The sequence below is a fragment of the Talpa europaea genome (genome assembly GCF_964194135.1).
Source record: "Talpa europaea genome assembly, chromosome: 15".
Lineage (NCBI taxonomy): Eukaryota > Metazoa > Chordata > Mammalia > Eulipotyphla > Talpidae > Talpa > Talpa europaea.
Genome location: NC_140083.1, coordinates 34,730,043 through 34,751,044, shown reverse-complemented (window position 1 = coordinate 34,751,044; position 21,002 = coordinate 34,730,043). Strand labels below are relative to the sequence as shown.

Here is a 21,002-nt window from a genome sequence, read left to right as displayed (position 1 = left end):
GCAAAGCATATCAGCCTTTCTTCCCCAGGAGGAAGTTGCCTGAGTTGTGCTCTGGGGCAAGCTAACTAATCTGTATAGTTGTGGGACTTCAATTTTTGATCTTTTGTAGCTTCTATTAAACTCGAATTTAGAAAAAAGTGCAAAGCATATAATGTCACTTTCCAAAGGCTTCCTGCTGCTCTGACCACCTCTCCTACCCCTTCTCCACTGTTGTGCTCCAGCCACACTGGAATGATCTGTTACTCCAACAGGCAAGCATGACCCAGCAGCCATGCTCTGCCTGTCCCTCCCCACCCCCATTCCCTCTGTCTGGCATGTCCCGCCCTCCACCCTTGCAAGGCTGACTCTTTCCTGAGAAAGGCCTCCTGTCAAAGGAGCTGTTTCTCCCAGTCTGTCATGCTGCTCTATTTTATTTTCATCGCTGTCTGAAAATGCCCTGCGTGTTAATTGTTTTTCATGTGTCATGTGTGTCTTCCCCATCCTCACCATAGACACCTTTCCACCCTGCAGTGCAGATTCCCTGAGGGGATCTTGTCTGTCTTGTCACTTCCATGTCCCTGGAAAATTGTACAGTGCTCGGCAGGAAGTAGGCATGAATAAATATGGGTTGAATCAGTGAAAGAATGAATGTCTTGCCCTGCTCATCTCCTCCTAGCTTTTCTTTGATGTCTAGCTCAAGGCTAAACTCTGCTATGAGGTCATTTTGGACCATCTCAACTCTTACGCATATTTTGCCCACATTTCTAAGTCCATGCCCTGGGATGGGGTGGCCATCTCTCATTCCCTTCCTTTGTCTTTTTTACTCCCTCCTTGCCACCCTTCCCTGGTGTCCATTAATTTTTCCTTTTGGGAGGTATTCAAGATTTAACAAGCTTTACTTTAATGCCCTTGGGTGAGATAGCAAGCCAAAAGCTAAACGTATCATGGTTTTTCTTTAACTAGTGCAGTGATCTGAATGCAAAGCTATTTTGCCCCATGACAACTACAGTGCACTGGATGACAGGAGGGATGTCAGTGTGGGAGTTGGAGTTGAAGTACTGCCGTTCAAGAGGCAGTTGGAAAAGCCCCATAAATTCAATAAGTCTCCTTAAGTTACTTATCATCTGTTTCAGATTTCAATAAAATGGAAAAAAAAACACTTTGGTTCCCAATTGTTGGCAAAAGCCCCCTCCACCTACCCCAAACCTAGTTGTTTCTCTAGAAGAGCAAAGCATTTTTCACAACAAAGTGCACCACACAGAATGGGAACTGAGACTAGGTTTGGATTACACCCCTACTGTGCAGTGTCTACACGATGGGCTGAGTACATTTTCTTTTCTTGTTTTGAAAGCTATGACCTGCAGCAATTTGGAAAGCAAAATTTTTAAAATTAATTTTTCAAATTGAATCCACATGGGTTTACCTTGTTATTTATGTTGTAGAGCTATGGGATCCACCCCGCCCTGCACCCCTTCAGGTGTTGTTATTGCAACACACCACTGCGTTTGTGTTTGCTTTTCCATGGCAGCTTAGAGAGTAATGGACTCCAGCAAGCCTGGCTCCCCCCGCAGCTGGCACAGTGCTTGCCTTTGTTTAATCCTTGGACATTGGCTTCCAGATATGGCTCCTGGAGCTGGTGGTGGAGGGCAGTGAAGGAGTCCCGGGAGTGGGAGGTTCTCATGGGCTCACACTGCTGGGTAAGACAAAGGCTTACTTTGAGCTGTGGTGCTCAAGGAATCTGGGTTTCAGATTTCACTTCCCTTTGTTGCTGGGGTACTTACTGTGTGCCCCCAGGAATCAGAGAAAGTAAAGGAAGGTGGGCAGAATAGAGAGGAAATCCCATCAAGGTCACCTCTTTCCTCCAAGATACATAGTCCAGCGCTTGCTAGTGAAGACATTCATTTATTTGTTCATTCAATAAATACTGTTTGACATGAACTCTTGAGTCAGAAACGGGCTAGGTAATGAGAGAGCAGCAATGAATAAGAGAATGAGTTTTGCCCTCAAGAACCCTTTCTAGGGCGGGACATAGGCAATCATTAAGAGATGTTGATTTGGGAAATATTAATACAAAACCTTAGAGGTAGTATTTGCTTTCAACCCCTTTTTTTTTTTTAATGGAGTCTAAAGAATTAAATTTTTATGAGGCTAAATTTATAGATTTTTTCCCTATATGTTTTTTGGTGTCCCACCATTTTTAGACAGATCTTTTGTCCTTTCAAAATACACAAATATGGGCCTTCCTGGTGGCGCAAGGGGTTAAGCACAGCACTGTGAAGCTGTTTGCAGCCTCTGCAGCACGAGTTTGATCCCTGGCCGGCCAGGGAGCTACCCACATGGCATAGCAGACCTCTCCTGCTCCTCTCAGCAGTGTATTTCAGTCAGTCTGCCTTTCTGCTCTCCACTCTGGTGAATCCTCTCCCCTCCACTGCCCCTACCCCCAACCTACACCTCTGGTCTGTACTCCAATTCTTGTATCCATAAATAAATAAATCTTAAAAAAATATACAAACCTATATTCCTGTTTCCTTCTTATAATCATATGATTTATTTAAAATTTCAATATATTTAGGAATTAATTTTCTTGTAAAGAGTTTACTCAATAACCTATTTTTTTCCATTGACATGAAATAATAAATTTACAATAAACCAAATTCCCATGAATTTATTTTAATTCATTTATAGACTCTATTCTGTTCAAAAGATTGGTCTGTGTAAAGCTACAATGAGAAATTTGTTTTCATGTGATTGCTAAATCTCCTTTATTTACTCATAGGTTTTTATTTTTACATTATTATTTTTTTAATAAGCTTAGAATCACTTAGTTATTTTAAGAAATTTTTATTGTGGACATTTTTAATTTATAGATTTATTTTGAGTGTTTACAACTTCACACCATTGCCCCATTTATCCAAACAAAATATGCTCTTCATTTTTAAAAATTTTCTTTTACTTATGCTCTGCTTGTTTGTTTCCCCAGGTATCTTATTTTACATATATATAAAACATAAAAATTATCACCATAAAAATAGTTTTCTTTTAATTATGAGACAGAATTTTGGAGTTTTTTCCTTTTTATTATATTAAATTTCTAGGAATAGTAGTCCTATTATAAATGTGACTCTTTTGCATTAAATTTTCTAAGTAGCTATTTTTTGAATTTAGAAGTTTTTTTTGTATATTACTTTTGTGATGTTTCTCTTAAGTTGAAGGCACCTTTGTGTTCTGTGATAAATTCTCTGAATAAAAATGTTTACTTATATTAGAAATTGTATTTAGGATTTTGGTGTAATATTCACAAGTGATATCAGTCTGGTTTTCTTTAGGGTCTCATTTCTGTCAGATTTTGGCAAGAGTTTTATGTTGGCTACATACAAAGAATTTGATGCTTTTCTTCTTTCCATGCTCTATGTTCCAGATTTATAAAAATTGTGGAGAATTATCATGTTAAGGTTTTAAAAGCATGACCCATGATGCCATTGGGACCTTTTTCTTTTATGAAAGAGTAGGTTGATAGGCAGGAATGAAAATTTTCTCAACATCAGGAGTATTGGTCTAAATTTTAGACTTATTTTTGAGACGATTTTGGGAATTTGCTTTTTTACTTGCTTTAGAAAATCATTTTAAAATTAAAAGCTGTTTCCAAAATTGTGGAAAGCATTTTTGCAAATGTATATTAAGAATTTTTTTAGAATAAATCATTCTAAATCCTATTATCTCATCAATATCAAGTAGTGGTGAAATATAATTTCATCACCTCTCTATGAATAGCTACAGATAGTTGGATAGATGGAAGGATTGATAAGTAGATGATAGAAATAATTTTATAAGAAATGGATCTTATCTTGAATTACTATTTAATTAAAATATTAAATTTACTCTAAAATATTAATTTTATTTGAATTTAATAGAATAAAAAGAATTTAAAGGGAAAATAGTGGGATAGTAGAATTTAAAAATGACTTTTTGGTAAAGATTATAAGACTATTTATTTCAGTTTTCTTTCTAAGGCTTTTTGGTATGGAAACAGGAAAATGATCCTGGTTTTTTTCTCTTAAATATCTAACCAGAATTATTGTGTTACATTGTGGAAATCTAACAAAGATGTGAAGCAAGATATGTTGAACTTAACTGGAAATAATCTGCACATCCATCCATCCACCCACCTACCCACCCAGCCATTCATATGTCCATCTATCCATCCAATAAATATTTATTGCTACCCTTTCTCACCATAGATCTCTGAGAATACAGTATGAAAAACACAACCCCTGTCCTTAAAGACTTTATTTTTAGATTTTATTTATTTATTATTGTGTAGAAGAACTGGGGTGCAGGCTAGAGGCGAGGGAGGTGAGACGATTCATCAGAGACAGCGTGGGGAGCAGAACAGGCAGATCCACTGATATACACTGCTGAGGGGAGCAGCGGGCAAGACAAGAGAGATCTGCTGTTCCATGTGGGTAGCTCCCTGGCCAGGGATTGAACACAGCTATCATCAAAATGGGCTGTGTCAGTGATAGCGCTGAGACTTAACCCTTAGGCCACCAGGAACACCCTTCTTAAAGACTTCAGATAGAGTGACAAAAACAAAAGCAAGCAGTTAACAAGACTAAACCCACAGTGTTAACAGCAATACATAGTTTAGGGAAACCTAACCTAGTTTTGTACAATCAGAGAAGGCTGCTGGAGGAGAGTGACATCTAAAGAGATTCCTCTGGTTTATTTATTTATTTTAAGATTTATTTTTATTTATTTATACAAGCACTGGGTACAGTCAGAAGCACGGGAGGGTGAGAGAATTCCCCAGAGCCAGAGCGGGGAGCAGAACAGGCAGAAGGTCCGAAGTACACTGCTGAGGGTGCAGTGGGCACGGCAGGAGAGGTCTGTCGCGCCACGTGGGACCCTCACTGGCAGCCAGGGATCAAACCAGTGCTGCAGAGGCTGCAGGCAGCCTCTGTGAATTCTTATGAATTCTTTTTTTTTTTTTAAATAATAAATTTTATTTTTATATTCCCCATACAATTGCAGCCCGCCCATTCTGACCCCAATCCCTCCCCTCCCGCCCCCGCCCCCCTAAAAGTGTCTCTGGTTCATAGTTTTTTGTTGATTTTGATTTTCACTTTCTTATAGTTATTCATTTTCCTGGTCCCTTATTTAAGTTTTCTAGATTCCTGCTATGAGTGAGACCATCCGGTATTTTTCTTTTTCTTTCTGGCTTATTTCGCTGAGCATGATCCCTTCCAGCGCCATCCATGTTGCTGCAAATTGCATGTGTTTATCTTTTTTGAATGCTGAGTAATATTCCATGGCATATATGTACCACATCTTCTTGATCCAGTCATCTATTTTTGGGCATTTGGGCTGTTTCCAAAGCTTAGCTATTGTAAACAGTGCTGCTATAAACATAGGGGTGCAGGTGTTCTTTGGAATTGATGTTTCTGTGTCATTTGGGTAAATACCTAGGAGTGGAATTGCTGGATCATATGGAAGCTCTATGTTTAGTAGGTCCAGAAATCTCCACACAGCTCTCCACAGTGGTTGGACCAGTTTGCACTCCCACCAACAGTGCAGAAAAGTTCCTTTTTCTCCACACCCTCGCCAACATTTGTTGTTGCTAGTTTTTTTAATATGTGCCATTCTCACTGGTGTAAGATGGTATCTCATGGTAGTTTTGATTTGCATTTCCCTGATTCCTCTGGTTTATAACTGGTTTTGCTTTGTTGTGTTTTATGCTGTTATTTTATTATTATTTTTTGTCTTATTTGGGTCCCCTATATTCCTGTTATAAGTGAAGCCATCCGATATTTTTCTTTTTCCTTCTGGCTTATTTCACTGAGCATAATTCCTTCCAGCTCCATCCACGTTGCTGCGAATGGCATGAGTTTATCTTTTTTTGATTGCTGAATAATATTCCATTGTGTATACATACCACATTTTCTTGATCCAGAGACATACTGCAGGGGAGGAAGTGGGAGAGGGATCAGAGGGAGGGAGGGAGGGAGGGAGGAGCACAGGGGACTGTGGTGATGCCTTGGGGAAGGATTCTAGGGGGACTCAATCTGAGGGGGTAGGGGAAGCAAATATTGTCTAAAAAATTTTTAAAAATGATAAATGTTAAAGTAAAAAAATACAAAAAAAAAATTCCTGAAGGAAAGATTGGAATGGTAGGAACGATCACACTTCTCAATAGATTCATCATGCCATTCAATTGCTTTGAAAATCTTGGGTGCAAGCAGTCATTGATTTTTAACCATTAGCCTTTCTGAAATTTTCCTGAGTCTCAAGCTTTTTGATTTGCCTTTGCAGCTCAGGGGGCCAATGACACTCTGGAGAACCCAGTTCTGGATACAAGTCTGCTGGAGGAGTTCCTGGGCAATGATTTTGACTTGGGGACCTTGTAAGTAATGATAACGCTGCTCTCTGTTTGATATTTTTAACCTTAGGAAATAATGAAATGAACTGGGAAGCATTACCTTATCTTTTGTTTTCCAGAGAGATTGGATGGAGTTGTTATGATTCTTCTATAAATCTTTGGCACATTTCACCAGTGCAGTCAACTGGTCCTGGAGCTTTCTTTATAGGAAGGTCCTTCCTTCCAATATCTTCAATGGATATGAATATTCAAGTTCTTTGTTAGTAGTTATTAGCTTAGTATATGTCTTTTCAATGAATGTGTCCATTGTATCTAAGTTGTAAATTCACTGGCATACTTCTAATGTTGGTAAAACTTATTTGTTCTTGATATTAGTGATTTCTGTTTTATTTCCTGCTCAATTTGGCAAGTTTAGTAGTTTATTTTTAACCTTTTGAAGAACTAGCTTTTGTTTAAATTTATATTAATTGTTCTTGTTTTCTTTTTCTTGGATTTAGTGTTGTGAATTTTGACAGAGTCAAAATACTGAGGAGAACCACAGTAGTTTCCTCACCTAAAACATTTCCATTCTTTCTCCTCTTTGTGGTTAAACCCTCCACCCACTCTGAGGCCCTGGTAGCCATTGATCTGTTCTCTGTGTCTGTAGTTTCACTTTTTCTGGAATGTTACATAAAGGGAACCATATGTTATTTAACATTTTGAGTCTGCTTTCACTAAGCATAATGTCTTTGATCAATACAGTTCATTCCTTTTTATTGCTGAGAAAGACTCTGTTGAGTGGTTATTACACAGTTTGTTAATCCCATCACCCATTCAAGGATATTTGGATTATTTCCAGGTTTGGGCAATTATGAATAACTTCTAAAATAGTCGTACATGGGTTTTTGTGTGATCAAGAGTTCTCATTTCCCTAGTGTAATACATAGGATAAAAACTGCTTGGTCATACAAGTGTAAGCTTTAGTTTTAAAACATTGCTTAATTTTATAAAGCGGCTGTATTTTGCATCACTTTTAGAATGCAGTTGTATGACACACCCAGTTACTTCTCTTCACGGTCAGTTTTTGATATTATCAGTTAAAATATTTTTATTATAGTGATTCTATATTAAAAAGTCATTCTATAGTGCTATCTCATTGTGGATTACTTTGCATTTTCCTGATAACTGATGATGTTGAGCATCTTTTCATGTGCTTGTTAGTCATACATCTCCTTTCCGCATGTGTTTGTTCAATTTTTTTTGCCCACTTTTAAAAATTGGAGTTGGTTTCTTTGAGTTTAGAGAATTCTTTAAATATTCTGCATATAAGAACTTTGTCGCATACGTGATTGGTGAAATACTTTTCCCGATCTGTGTCTTATGTTTTCATTCCTTTTAAGGGCGTCTTTCCCAGATCAGAGATTTTAAATTTTGATGATACCAATTTACCAATCTTTTCTTATATAATTTTTGCTTTATACCTAAGAAAATTAAGATATTGCCTAATCTAAGTTCCTAAATATTCCCTTCTTTTTCTTCTAAAGTTTTAGAGTTTTGCATTTGACATTTAGATGTATGATCTATTTTGAATTAATTTTTATATAAGGTTTGAGATAGAGATTGAGATTAATCTTCTTTTGTAGAGATGTTCAATTATTAGAGTCATTTGTTGAATAACCTGTCTCCATTGAATTGCCTTTACACTGTTGTGAAAAATCAATTGACCATGTTTGTGTGGATATTTTTTATTAAGATTAATTTTATTTATTTATGCATACAAGAATGGGGCCAGAGGTAAAGGAGGTGAGAGAACTCACCAGAGGCAGAGTGGGGAGCAGAACAGGCTGATCTACTGAAATACACTGCTGCGGGGAGCAGTGGACAAGACAGGAAAGGTCTACTGCGCCATGTGTGTCAGCTCCCTAGCCAGGGATCGAACTCAGGCCACAGTGGCTGGTGATAGCTTGATAGCACTGAGACTTTAACTCCTGCCCCATCAGGGGGGCCCTTGTTTGTGTGGATTCTTTTTTTTTTCAAAGATTTATTTATTTATTTATACAAGCACTTGGTACAGTCAGAAGCACTGGAGGGTGAGAGAATTCACCAGAGCCAGAGCGGGGAGCAGAACAGGCAAACTGACGAAGTACACTGCTGAGGGGAGCAGCGGGCTGCAAGAGAGGTCTGTCGCACCATGGGGGACCCTCGCCTGTGGCTGGGGATTGAACGGGCGCTGCAGAGGCTGCGGGCAGCTTCGCAGCCCAGCGCTCAACCACTGCGCCACCAGGGGAGGCCCGTTTGTGTGGATCTTAATCTATACTTTATTCTGTCTCATTGAGGTATATGGCTATCATTTTGCCACTATCATACTCTCTTGGTTACGTACTTTTACCATAAATTTAAAAAATCATACAGTTTTAGTCCTTTAACTTGTTCTTCTTTTTCAAAATTGTTTGGCTTAGCCTAGTTCCTTTGACTTCCCACATAAATATTAGAATCAACTTGTTGTGATCTGTATGCTATGCTGGGATGTTTATTAAGGATTTTGTTAAGTTTAGAGATTCATTTGAGGAGAATTGATATAACAAAACTGAGGCTTCATTCAAAAGTCTATCATCATGGTATCTTTAACCTCCCTTGAGATACCCTCTTTGACTGACAGGTTCTAGCTGGAATTGTGGTTAAATTCCAAATATTTGAGAATTATCTATATATTTTTCTGTTACTGATTTCTAGTTTAATTCCATTATGGGCAGAGAACAGGTTATATGATACTAATTTTTAAATTTTTATTAAGGTTTGCTTTATGTTAAGGAAAGGCCCAGGATATGATTTATCTTTTTTTTTTCAAGATTTTATTTATTTATACAAGAACTGGGGTACAGGTCAGAGGCGCGGGAGGGTGAGAGGATCCACCAGAGACAGAGCAGGGAGCAGAACAGGCAGATTGACTGAAATACACTGCTGAGGGGAGCAGCTGGTGTGACAGGAGAGGTCTGCCGAGCCATGCGGGAATCTCCCTGGCTGGCTGGGAATCGAACCTGCACTGCAGAGGCTGACAGCTTCATAGCACTGCGCTCAACCCGCTGTGCCACCAGGGAGGCCCAGGATATGGTTTGTCTAAGTGAGTGTTCCATGTAAACTTGAAAAAAGTATGCATTCAGTTGTTGTTGGGTAAAATGTTCTATAAATGTTAGGTCAAGTTGGTTGATATTGGTGTTCAGGAATTCTATGTCCTTGCTGATTTTTGTGTTTTTTTAATTACTGTAAGAGGAAAGTTAAAGTCTTCAAGAGTGATTATGGATTTCAAATCCTTAGTTAAGTTCTTTTTTTCCCTTGCACTGTAAAAAATTTGACCTTCTGTTTTTAACCTTCATAGTTTCTCATGAGAAATAGTTATTTGACTCATTGTTCCCTTGTGTATAATATCTCTTTTTTTTTTCTAGCTACAAGATATTTTACTTATCTTTGGCTTTCAGCAGTTTTATTATGACATGACTTGGTATGGGCATGTTTTTTTTGAGATTATACTGTTTCAGATTAGCTCACTTCTCCAAATCTTCAAAGCTATGTTTTTTACTTCATCTGAGAAGTTTCAGCAATTATTTTTCACATTTACTTTTCTGTATCAATGTGTTTTTTTTCTAGAATTTCAATGATACAAATGTTAGACCTTTGATATTGTACAAGGTTCCTGATACTCAGATCATTTTTCTGTTTTTTTTTTTGCCCTGTTGTTTATATCAAATACTTTTTTTTTAAGATTTATTTATTTATGCATACAAGAACTGGGGTACAGGCCAGAAGTGTGGGGGGTGAGAGGATTCACAAGAGATAGAGTGGGATACAGAACAGGCAGATTGACTGAAAGACACTGCTGAGGGGAACATGGGTGAATCAGGAGAGGTCTGCTGCACCATGTGGGTATTTCCCTGGCTGGGGATCGAACTCGTGATGCAGTGGCTGTGGACAGCTTCATAGGTTGGGTCTTAACCCCTTGCACCATGAGGGAGGCCCAATATATCAAATAATTTTTATCACTCTGTTTTCAAGTTCATTCTCCCTTGTCTGTTATCTCTATTATGTTATTGAGCACTCTTTGGCATACCTGTAAATACCACCCCTTAACTCTCCCATGAAAGACAGAGTGAAACTAGATCTGAATCTCAATAGTAATGGGGAAACCTATTTGCAGATACTTCTGGTTCTGCTCTTTGCCAACAGTTTTTGTTGGCAATACTTTTGAATTGACCATGTGATGAAGGAGGGTTTGCAAGCTAGTTTACCACATACACACACACACACACACACACACATCCACCACCACCATCACCACTCCCCCACCCCTCTCAGTGGGTTGCCAAGTGTTTGAGTTCACACTGAGCCAGCTGTTTGGCTCAAAGCACTGCATGGTCTTATCCCAGATGCTAATTGCCTCTGTGTCTGCTCCCACATTTCTCTCATCCCATCCAGTCTGTTGGGAAGGGTGGGCAGTGGATGTGTCCTTGTCATCTCTGGTCTGGAAACACTCTTCCAGAAGGTATCTAGACTCTCTTCTGTATATGCTTTTCTTTAGGAGAAGGTACAGCTGACTCCACTAGGGTTCTGTTTAATCATGTGGTTCACTTTTATAATGAGCAGAAAGAACTCCAGCTGTTTGCAGGAAAAGTGAACACAAAACTTAATTCAAAGTGTTGTCTTCTTGCCTAAAATGTCTGAAGTTGTTACAGGGCAACCCTCATGTGAAATGGGTTGACCTGAGTGTGGGTCCTCACCCACGTGCTTTAAAAGGACTTATAATAATACTTAACTGCAGGCACACACAAAAATGTTAATAAAGGGTTTATTTACAAAAAGTCAAGATGACACAAAAAATAAGCATACTATAACAGTGTTATAACACTGGATAATACAACAGTGTTAAGTGGAAAAGGCAAGTCAAAAAAGAATATATCCTGTTCATGCAACTAACTTTACTTTTTAACACAAAAATATTAAGGGTACTTCCAAAGTAGAAGTACAGAAACATATTAGCAGCTAAGAATGGATAATGTTTCTCATATTGTTACGGGGTAATGCCAATGGAAATGGGTTGGCTTGAGTTTGGGCCCTCACCTGCATGCTAAAAAGGGACTTACATGAGACTCAACTGTAGGCACACACAAAAAAGGTCAATAAAGGGTTTATTTACAGAAAGGGAAAATTGAGAGAGGAATAACCCAGGGAGAAAGAGAGAGAGAGAGAAATTGGTGAATGTGTCCTACCTGTTCTGCTGAGCTGGGACACCAGCAGCAGCTGAAGGCCAACAAAAATCCAACAACCCCAAGGCCCACAAGTCTGGTTATGTACCAGGCCTGGCCGCTTAACTCCACCCATAGTTCCCAGAAATCCTCCCTTTGGTGGTGATGACATTATGGGATTTTCAGTCCTTGGTGCCTTGGATGTCTGGTCTGGGCTGGGGGTGGGGTATATAAAACCTGAGTTTGTGGAGTTCATTCAGGATGTCCTCTCCCCCTAACAATATCTGTCATATGGTCTTAGTCTACACTAGGTTTTCCTGTAGGATCAGAGATATCTTCCCATAAGCTGTTGAGGTTCAAGCCTGGTTTGCTCAATAGGATTCATTGTCCACTTTTGGGGTAGGGAGGTAGGTTGGTGAGTTAGAGGAGGGAGTTAATTGTTGAGCATTTGCCAAAAGTTGGGCATTGCTCTTTGCACCTTACATATTCACTTATTTAGTTACATATTTGATTTTACACATTTCATTCTCTCACCAACTATGCTAAACAGGCACAACATTCTCCATAGTTTACAGATGAGTAGCCAAATAGGCTGAGGAACAAATAGGTTAAGTAGTTTCCATAGGTCAAGAAGTGCCAACACTCAGATTAAAATGTGTCTGGCTCTAGAACACATACACTTTCTTCTACACACTGCTTCTAGATTAACAGATATTTTAGGGGATATATTGGAGGACTGTGAACCTCAGGGAAACACATTAATGTTCCTGAAGTTATCTGCCAACAGGTGTGAGTCAGATGGATCTGAGCCATAGTTGCAAAGATTGTCAAAGTTCACACCCATTAAAGAAAAGTCCTACAATCAGATAATCCATCCTTGCTTGATAAAAACTGCTCAGGTTCATGCAGTTAAGTGGGGCTAATAAAAACCTAAGGGGGAATAAGTGGAAACAGGTCCATTCCCTGACCCTGGGATTGCTGGGCTGGTACAATGAGTGTTGCATCTGTCCAAACCACCTAAATACTCCAAGTATTGAATATTTCTAAATACCAGGCATTCTCCACAGAAACCCTGAGATACAGGTTTTCTGGCCTGGGCTCACAGCTAATAAGCCCTGAGTTTATATAAATCCAGAGTTACTTCACCCCTGCTCTATTAACTATGAGTTGTGCTTTTACAAAATATAAGACAACTCTATCAAAAGGATCAAAGAGACCACAAAACTACAAAATGGGTGCAAACCAATTTGAATTTCATAGGCAGATTTTCAGATCTCAAATATTTAAAATATTGAATTATTGACCCTATAAAACAGATATCCCCAAGTGCTCTATGTAAAATTAGTCTAATGAGATGCTGTGGGGGAAAAAAATTAAAGTTTTATGATCAATAAATAAACTTGTGACTTAGTGACTTAAAGTGAAATGAGTGTACACTGCAGGACTTTTTAAAATAGCAGCTAAGGATCTCTTGATATTTACATCTTCCGTAGAAGTTAGAGGCAGAGATGGCTGCTACAAGAGTGAACCATTGTGTCTGTCACTTTCTAGGTCCACTTCTTGAGGAAATCCCTTTAGCGTAATAGGCAAGTTCAGAGTACAAAGGCCAAAAATAGTCTAATGTGCATACCCAGGATTCCCGACATAGTAATTGTAGGGGGGTTAGCAGCCTAGAAACACTTCCACAAAACAGTGCTTTTCCTGAAGTTAGTTACTGTCCTGATTTTAATGATTCTTTCCTGCTTGATCCTCTCAACAGTTCATGAGTCTTTCTTCTCTTTTTAAATCCCTATTTTTTTTCCCTTTCTGATCTTTTGATTGAATACTACTTATTGATCTGTCTTCAAATTCTGCACCATCCAGTGATTTAAAAATTTTTTGTTTTCATTTCCAATGGTTTAAATTATAAATTTATATTTAGTTCTTTCAATAGTTTATATATAGCTATTCTGTTTTTTAAAATTTGTCACCAACAAAACTTCCTTTATTTCGTCCAGCTTAGTTGTTTATAATACCTGCTTTAACATCCTTGTGTGACCAATACTGGATCATTTCTGAGTTGGTGTTCAATGACTGTTCTTTACTTTGGGTCTGGACCCTATTTTCCTGTTTCTTTCTTTGTTGAGTAATTCTTTCTTCTTTTTAAAAGATTTATTTATTTTTATACAAGAGCTGGGCTACAGGCCAGATGTGCGGGAGGGTGAGAGGATTCACCAGAGACAGAGCAGGGAGCAGAACAGGCAGACGACAGAGATACACTGCTGAGGGGAGCAGTGGGCGAGGCAGGAGAGGTCTGCTGTGCCATGTGGGTATCTCCCTGGCCGGCCGGGATTTGAACTGGCGCTGCAGAGGCTGCAGACAGCTTCACAGCGCTGCACTCAACCTGCTGAGCCACCAGGGAGGCCTGAGTAATTCTTAATTGTGACATTGTGACTGTCTGGATTCTTTTATATTCCTCTGAAAAGAATGTATACTTTTGTTTTACCAGGCAATTACTTTGCTTCCACTCTATCTCTTGGGCAATAGCTCAAATTTCAGTTCAGTCTTTTTTACTTTGATTGGGCTGTGTTTAGTGAGCCCAACCTATTAATGATGACTTTGGAAGCAGTCAGACACCTGAAAACAATTTATTCACAGAATCTGGGAGTACCATCTCTGTGTCTTTCTCTCACTTCTAGCAGTTTTGCTTGTCCCAGATTCTGTTCTCTGATTCTTCAGATTGCGGGTTTCTATTGGGGTTTCAATTTTTTTTTGTGGTTCTAACTTCAACTGGCCCTAATGCTAAAAGTTGTCAATGTTTGTCAACAACAGTTGTCAGTGCCATTGTCTTCCACTAAATTTTGGTTATCTCTCCAGAATCTTTTTACTTTTATATACTTTTCAGTATCTTCGGGTAGATTGAAACAAGAAATTTTTAGGTATTCATAGTTTTTATCAATGGGAAGGTTAGGGCTGGTGTGAGCTTACCAGTCATATTAGAAGCAGAAGAGCTCTTTGTGATTCCTTTGTACTTCTTATTTATCTGGTTATTTGTTCTCTAATGTGGAAGGCATTCTGAAAATGTCCCATCCTTCATTGTTCCTGTTTCAGAAGTTCTGTATGCAGGCCATTATTCTCAAAGGATGAGTTTCATTGTAGAGTGACCAGGCAGGGACTTGCTGCTTCCTTGAGTGACATCTAAATATCACTTTTCCCCTTGAGGACATTCCATTTTTTTTTGAGAACAATCTTCCAGTTTCTCACTGTGGGAAATCTGCATCCATACCTGCAAAGCAGAGCTGAAGAAGGGTTCACAGTTCCGTGCTTAGACTTTCAATTAATGCTTCCCTTTTTAATTTTTATTTTATTTATTTATTTTTAAAAGATGTATCCATTTTTATACAAGAATTAGGGTACAGGCCAGAGATGCAGGGGGCGAGAGGATTCACCAGAGACAGAATGGGGAACAAAACAGGCAGATGGACCGAAGTACACTGCTGAGGGGAGCAGCGGGCGAGACAAGAGAGGCCTGTCCTGCTATGTGGGTTTCTCCCTGGCCAGCTGGGAATTGAACTTGTGCTGCAGTGGCTGCAGATTGCTTCATAGGCTGCATCTTAACCCCTGTGCCACCAGGGAGGCCCTCCTTCCCTTTTCTAGCCCCGTAGCTCCACAGGCTCCCTGGTTGCATTTCTCTAGAGTGTAAATCTTTCATCTGTTGGGATGATGGAGGTAGTTGCTTGGCTATGCAAGTTGTGGAAGCTGACCTCAGGGCTTGGCTATTTCTTTTTTTTTTAATTTATATATATTTCACATATTGTTTATTTTTAAACAATGTTTGCTTCCCCCCACCCTCAGGTGTAGTCCCCATAGAATTTCACCAATGCACCCGTGTACCATCACCTCCGTCCACTGTGCTCCTCCCCCACTCCCCATCCCTCTCCCTCCTCCTCCCCTGCAGGGTGTCTCTGGTTTATAATTGTCTGTTTGTTTTTGTTTTATTTTGCTGTGTTTTGTATTGTTATTATTCCCCCCCCCCCCCATGTCTTATTTGGTTCCCTTATATTCCTCCTATAAGTGAATCATCCGATATTTTTCTTTTTCCTTCTGGCTTATTTCACTGAGCATAATTCCTTCTAGCTCATCAGGTTGCTGTGAATGGCATGAGTTTATCTTTTCTTAATCAAACTTTCAATCAAGTCTTTGTTTTTAGCTCCATTTTACCCTTGAATTCAGAAACTCTCAGGGACTCCAAAGTCCTGAGATTTTTTGGTATTGTGGTATTGTATTCAAATTGGATAACTTCTTGTTGGTTCCTACTTCCCTTCCACTACTCCCAGGCGGTCTTGTTTTTGCTTATTCCATTCTGCTAATTCAGTTACCATCCGTCCTGTTTCTGTCACAATGTTATTGAAATACTGTCTGTTATGGACTCTGCTCATGTTCTGTGTGTCCTTTGTGTTTATGTCTCTTTATTGCTTTACTTTCATTTGTTTAGAGATTTTAGAGAAAGGTAAATGTATATTCCCTCTTCCCTTATTAATAGGAAGTCAATAAAATAGAACAGACTAATTTGTGGAGACAACAGAACTTTTATAGTAAGTGATAAAAGCAGACTTTTCCTTTTTTTGTATTATGTTGAAATCTTAATCAAAAAGGAAAATCATGGTATCCACAACGCAAGAGACTGAGGTGAGGCTGGTGGTTCTTAGGATCATAGACTTTCAGAGCCCTAAGGAAATGTTGGTCTTTTGGAACAGAGGTTTTTGCACATTTTTCGTGGTGTTACTTTTTTTTTTTTAAATAAAATTTGCTTATACCTCAGTGTATAAAACAGATCATAATTTGTCAATTCCAACCCCCACCCCCCCCACTACACCACCCCCCACCCCCCCCCCCTCCCGGCCCCGGGCCCTGAAATATAAAATTTTCTTTGTAACCCCCTGAACGTCTTTCCAAAACTTTAGGATTCCACAGCGCAGATGCTCACGTTGCTGTAATAGTGAATTTTTGTACTGCTTTAGCTCCAACCGTGCAGCAAAGGATGTGTAGCTCTCTGGTGTAAGTGCACTGAGAATGTTAAGAAGCAATAATAATGTTAAGTAAACTTTCTTGAACACTCTTCTGGGCTTTATGCACATTATCTCATTTAATTCTCACAGTGGTCCTCTGAGGGAGGCATAATGAGTATTCCCGTTTTGTAGGTGAAGAAACAGAGGCCTGGAGAGGCTAAGTACTTGTTCATGGAAACACAGCTAGGAAGGAGAAGAGCTAGGACTAAAATCCAGGTCTCTTTGACTCAAAGCCCTCTCATCACATGACACTGATTCGGTCTGTGGGCTTCGGCCCCCTGAAGCATGTGGAACCGTCCTGGTGGTTCTGTACACTAAGGGCTGCCTCCTACTTGGGACAAAAGAATAGTGATGGACTGGGTACAACAACAACAGCAAAAAAAACAAAAAAAAAAACAAAAAAAAAAACAATACATGTCTCTACTCCTCAGGCAACGCCAGCTCCCAGATACGCCACCCTATTCTACATCAGATTCCTGCTCTCCTCCACAGGTCAAAGGTGAGTGCGAAGTGCCTCCCACACAGTTTGCATCTGCTCGCTCCTCTTCTTTTTGGACTCTGGGTGGGGAGCAAGAGGCCCTTCTCACTGTGTGTTCCCCAGGTGCATGCTGCCCGGCCCGGAGACCTACAGCCAGGAGGACTCCAGCTACTGTCCCCCACCCCGCAGCTGCACCTGGAGCACTGCCCGCGCACCTGCCCCAGAGCTCCTCGGAAATGAGCGTCTCTGACCGTGTGCACAGCAGCTACTTAAACACCAGTCATCCTGCGGCCCCTCTGGACCAGTCCACGCCCTCCCATCTGGGGATAAGTTGTTCTTACCCTTCAGAGCCTCTGTGCTACAGTCCTGGGTAAAGGGCGAGATACTTAGTTATGAAAATCCATAGAGCGGCCCGCAGCCCCAGCGGCAGTGTGGTGGGAGTTGAGTAGTGGAGTCCCGTCCAGGAGATGGCAGTATTGAGACATAGATCAGGCAGGGCAAGGCGCCCAGCAATCTTGGCTTTAGAAAATCTTTTAATTAAAAATCTAAAGCCAGGACCTCTTTCAGTGGAAAGTTAAAATATCAGAAATATATAGGGCGATTCTGGACCATGGAGAAAGCAAAACTTGCATATGTGGCCTCACGTAGACCATTCAAGGGAATGTGTCAAAGAGCTCTCAGAAAAATATGTCAGTCAAGCATTAACTAGTCTTCTATCTTCCTTTCTTGTCCTCTTTTTCTTCCTTTTGTTACAGGGCAGGGAGAGGGACATGCCAGAACCCACAAACCTGCCCATTCTAAATAGGTTCTGTCATCTGCTACAATAAGACAAAATATACTCAAGTGTGTGAGTCCTTTAATGGAAAGGAACTTGAATACAATTAGGGTGTAATAAAGAAAAGGGGAAGAATAAAGTTCTCAAATCAAGCACCTGAAGTCACTCATCCCCTCGTGGGTAAATGTCCAGCCAGATAGGCTTGGCCCAAAGCAGGACCACTGAGGCCTGAAAGTCTACAGCAAGTCTAAGGCTCCTCCTGGTGGGGACCCATAGAAAAGGGGAAGAAGGAGCCCAGCATGTCTGAGACAGGAGCAAAATCAAAATCAAGAAAAAAGCTGCCATTGTTAACCTCCCCACGGGTCTCTGACCCACATCTGTTCAACCAGTCCAGGACCAAAAATCAAGAGCAGCTTCTTCACATGTCTCTGCTCCATGTGCCTCCTCTAGGTCTCCCTCCTTCGCCAGTCTCTTCTGCAGCTTCCTCTCTTCCCTGCTTAGCTCTACCCTTCCTGGGTGGGGCAGGGGCCCTGGAACCTCCCCTTTCCCTTGGGACTGCCCTGTTACACTTTGATTCCTCCTTTGGATCTAGAGAATAGCAAGAAGAATAGGAGTCATAAAAATTGTGGTAAAATTACATGTGAGAAACAATGTAGGGGTGTAAAATGCCTAGACCTAATATGCCTAGGTCTTCAAGTCTGTGTCTTCTTTATCTCAGTGAGCACAATGCCTTTGGAAATATTGTCAGTTTATTTTTCAAAGTGTATCTCAGATCCATTTGATAGAGGAAAAGAGGTTTAGACAAGTAGGGCTCATGGAATAGAGCTTTCTCTCTCCAGAGATTAGTGAGGCTCATGAAACCTTAATCAACTAGACTTAGACTTAGGAAGGTGGAAAGAAGAGACCTGGGAAATTAATTTACTATAACATGAAGAGCAAAAAGGAACCTTAACTTTTACCTTGGTTTTTTGATTTTAGCGTCTCACTGCCACCAACCAAGAAGAGAAAGTGTACAGAGGCGTTGGAGGCCTCAGAAGACTCCGCGTGGGCCCATCACTGTAGACCAAGTGAGCCAACCTGGGACCTATCACTGCCTTGACCATTAAACTACAGTTTTTTAAATCAGGCTTGGAATATCCCTCCCAAATTATTTTCTGGTATAGAATAGCACTAATAGGCTCTGAGAATTAATTTCCTCCCTCTTGACCAGTTTCCTGCGGTCTTAAGTGAGGTCATGCAGGTGCTCCCAGGAAGAGACCCTATCCCCTGTCTCTCGTGGAGATGATGAACAAGTGTTTTCAATTCTAGAGGTTACATGTCTTGGAAAACGCAGGCTCAAAGCCTGGGAAAGCTGCACAAGGTGGCAGCTCCTTCGAGAACTCTCTGGTCATGCCCATTGCTTCATTGAGTGAAAGACTTCCCCTTTTAGGGTGCACACATGGGGATCTTAGTAAAATGCAGATTCTATAGAGTGTGCCTGATGCAGTCGTCTGAGATTCTGCAGTCCTAACAAGCTCCCAGGTGATGCCAATGCACTGGTTTCATGGAAGGTGCTCTGAAAAGCCAGACTAGAGGACTGACTTCTCCAGTGGGGCAGGAAGAGAAGAAGGTTGAGCTTCCTTAGCACTCACTTTGATTTAGGAGGTGTTCAGTAAATTTTTGAAATTTTGTAAAATTAGTTTAGAGATCTTTCAGTAGAGTTATCTGAATGTCAGGGGTCAGCCTGTCTTCTTCTTTGACATATGTGACACATCATGTTTTTAACTTAGAGACCTGATCTAGTTAGAACAAAATTGGCTTTATTGAATCTGAAGCCTTTAATATTAAAATTTTCAGAGCAAATGCTGTGGTAGTTACTTGGATACTCCATGTCAATTCTATGAGCCACTGTAAAAACGCAAATGTAGGCTGTGTGAATAGTGCCCCAATTTCAGTATACCAAGTCACATCTTTTATTCCCATGCATTAGCTTAGCAAAAAGTACCATTGGGCTCTTCCTCTCGCTGTTGTTTCTAGGTACCAGAGATTTAAAGAAAGGAGAGGTGCACGGCTTTCTCACATCTTGGTTTCTGCCTTGACCTTTCACAGGCACATTTACCCCGCGGAGCCTGCTGGTGCTTTTGGGGATGTCTGATCTCAGCTGCAGGCTGCCTGGGAGGGTCTTTCAGTGGGCGATGACTTCACTCTCGCAGCCAAGTCTCACACATAGCCATCCCCTGGGAATGCACAGGGCACAGTCTTGTATAAAGCAAACCTCTTATTACCTTCCCATCTATGGATCCACCATGGCCACAGCTGCCTGATGCTTCTTATTCAACCCAAGAAGCACAAAACTCTATTAAAGCTTCCTTTCAGGATAATATAGAGCTTTCCATCCACCTTCTTACATGAGCGTACTCTATTTCTTCTGGGATCCTTGCATCCTGCCTGCAGCTTCGTTTTGATCCTCAAATACAAAAGGCTGAGTAAATTCCTAGCCAGACAAGGGAACCATCTGTTCACTTTCCCACAGATGTGCCAGCTCACTGAGGGTGCTGGGCAAGTTCCCCAAAACTTCTCAGCATTTGCTCATCCAACCAGATTGCTCTTCAGATCATCCCGGGCAGTTCAGGGTTAAGCTCCATCCTGTGATAGTTTTCTGCTGTCTGTTCTTGGAGAGGTTATTGATTTTTCACCCTCTCCAGAGAACAGCCATGGAAATGTAACTGAAATGTCCCAACAGATAGGAAATCTTGAATCCCCTGTTTAAATCCTATCCGAAAAGCTGACTAAAGATAATTGGCTCCAAACAACAGTTCCAGAATGAAAATGAGCAAGTTACCAGGGCAAAAATTAAATAAATAAATAAAATAAAAAAGATGAAAGGAAAAAACTTAATCCAAATGCCATGTTTTAAGGAGCAAAAGTTTACTAGCAGACAACTCATATTTGATATTGCAGAAGCAAATGTTCCTAGGGAAATAGTACATGGGTTGAGGAAGGAGCAGGATTTTTGATAGAAGGCAGGATTTTTGATAGAAGGTGTTCTAAATCAATCAGTAAGGCTTTTATGGTGCCTTTCTACCAAGCAGTTAACCTTCACCAGAGGTTTCGTGATCCCCATTTCTGGCCTCATATGTAGACTTATTGT

At 40.3% G+C, this 21,002-nt stretch overlaps 1 protein-coding gene across 1 annotated transcript in view; it reads left to right on the top strand.

The window, feature by feature from the left end:
- MYRFL (myelin regulatory factor like) overlaps window positions 1–21,002 on the top strand; it is a gene marked incomplete at both ends in the record, with an annotated part of 100,329 nt that overhangs the window by 18,495 nt on the left and 60,832 nt on the right. The window contains 4 exons of the mRNA XM_084255983.1: window positions 6,289–6,379; window positions 17,051–17,118; window positions 17,221–17,467; window positions 18,851–18,939. Of these exons, the coding sequence (XP_084112109.1) occupies window positions 6,289–6,379; window positions 17,051–17,118; window positions 17,221–17,467; window positions 18,851–18,939 (495 nt within the window). The remainder of the gene's footprint in view (window positions 1–6,288; window positions 6,380–17,050; window positions 17,119–17,220; window positions 17,468–18,850; window positions 18,940–21,002) is intronic.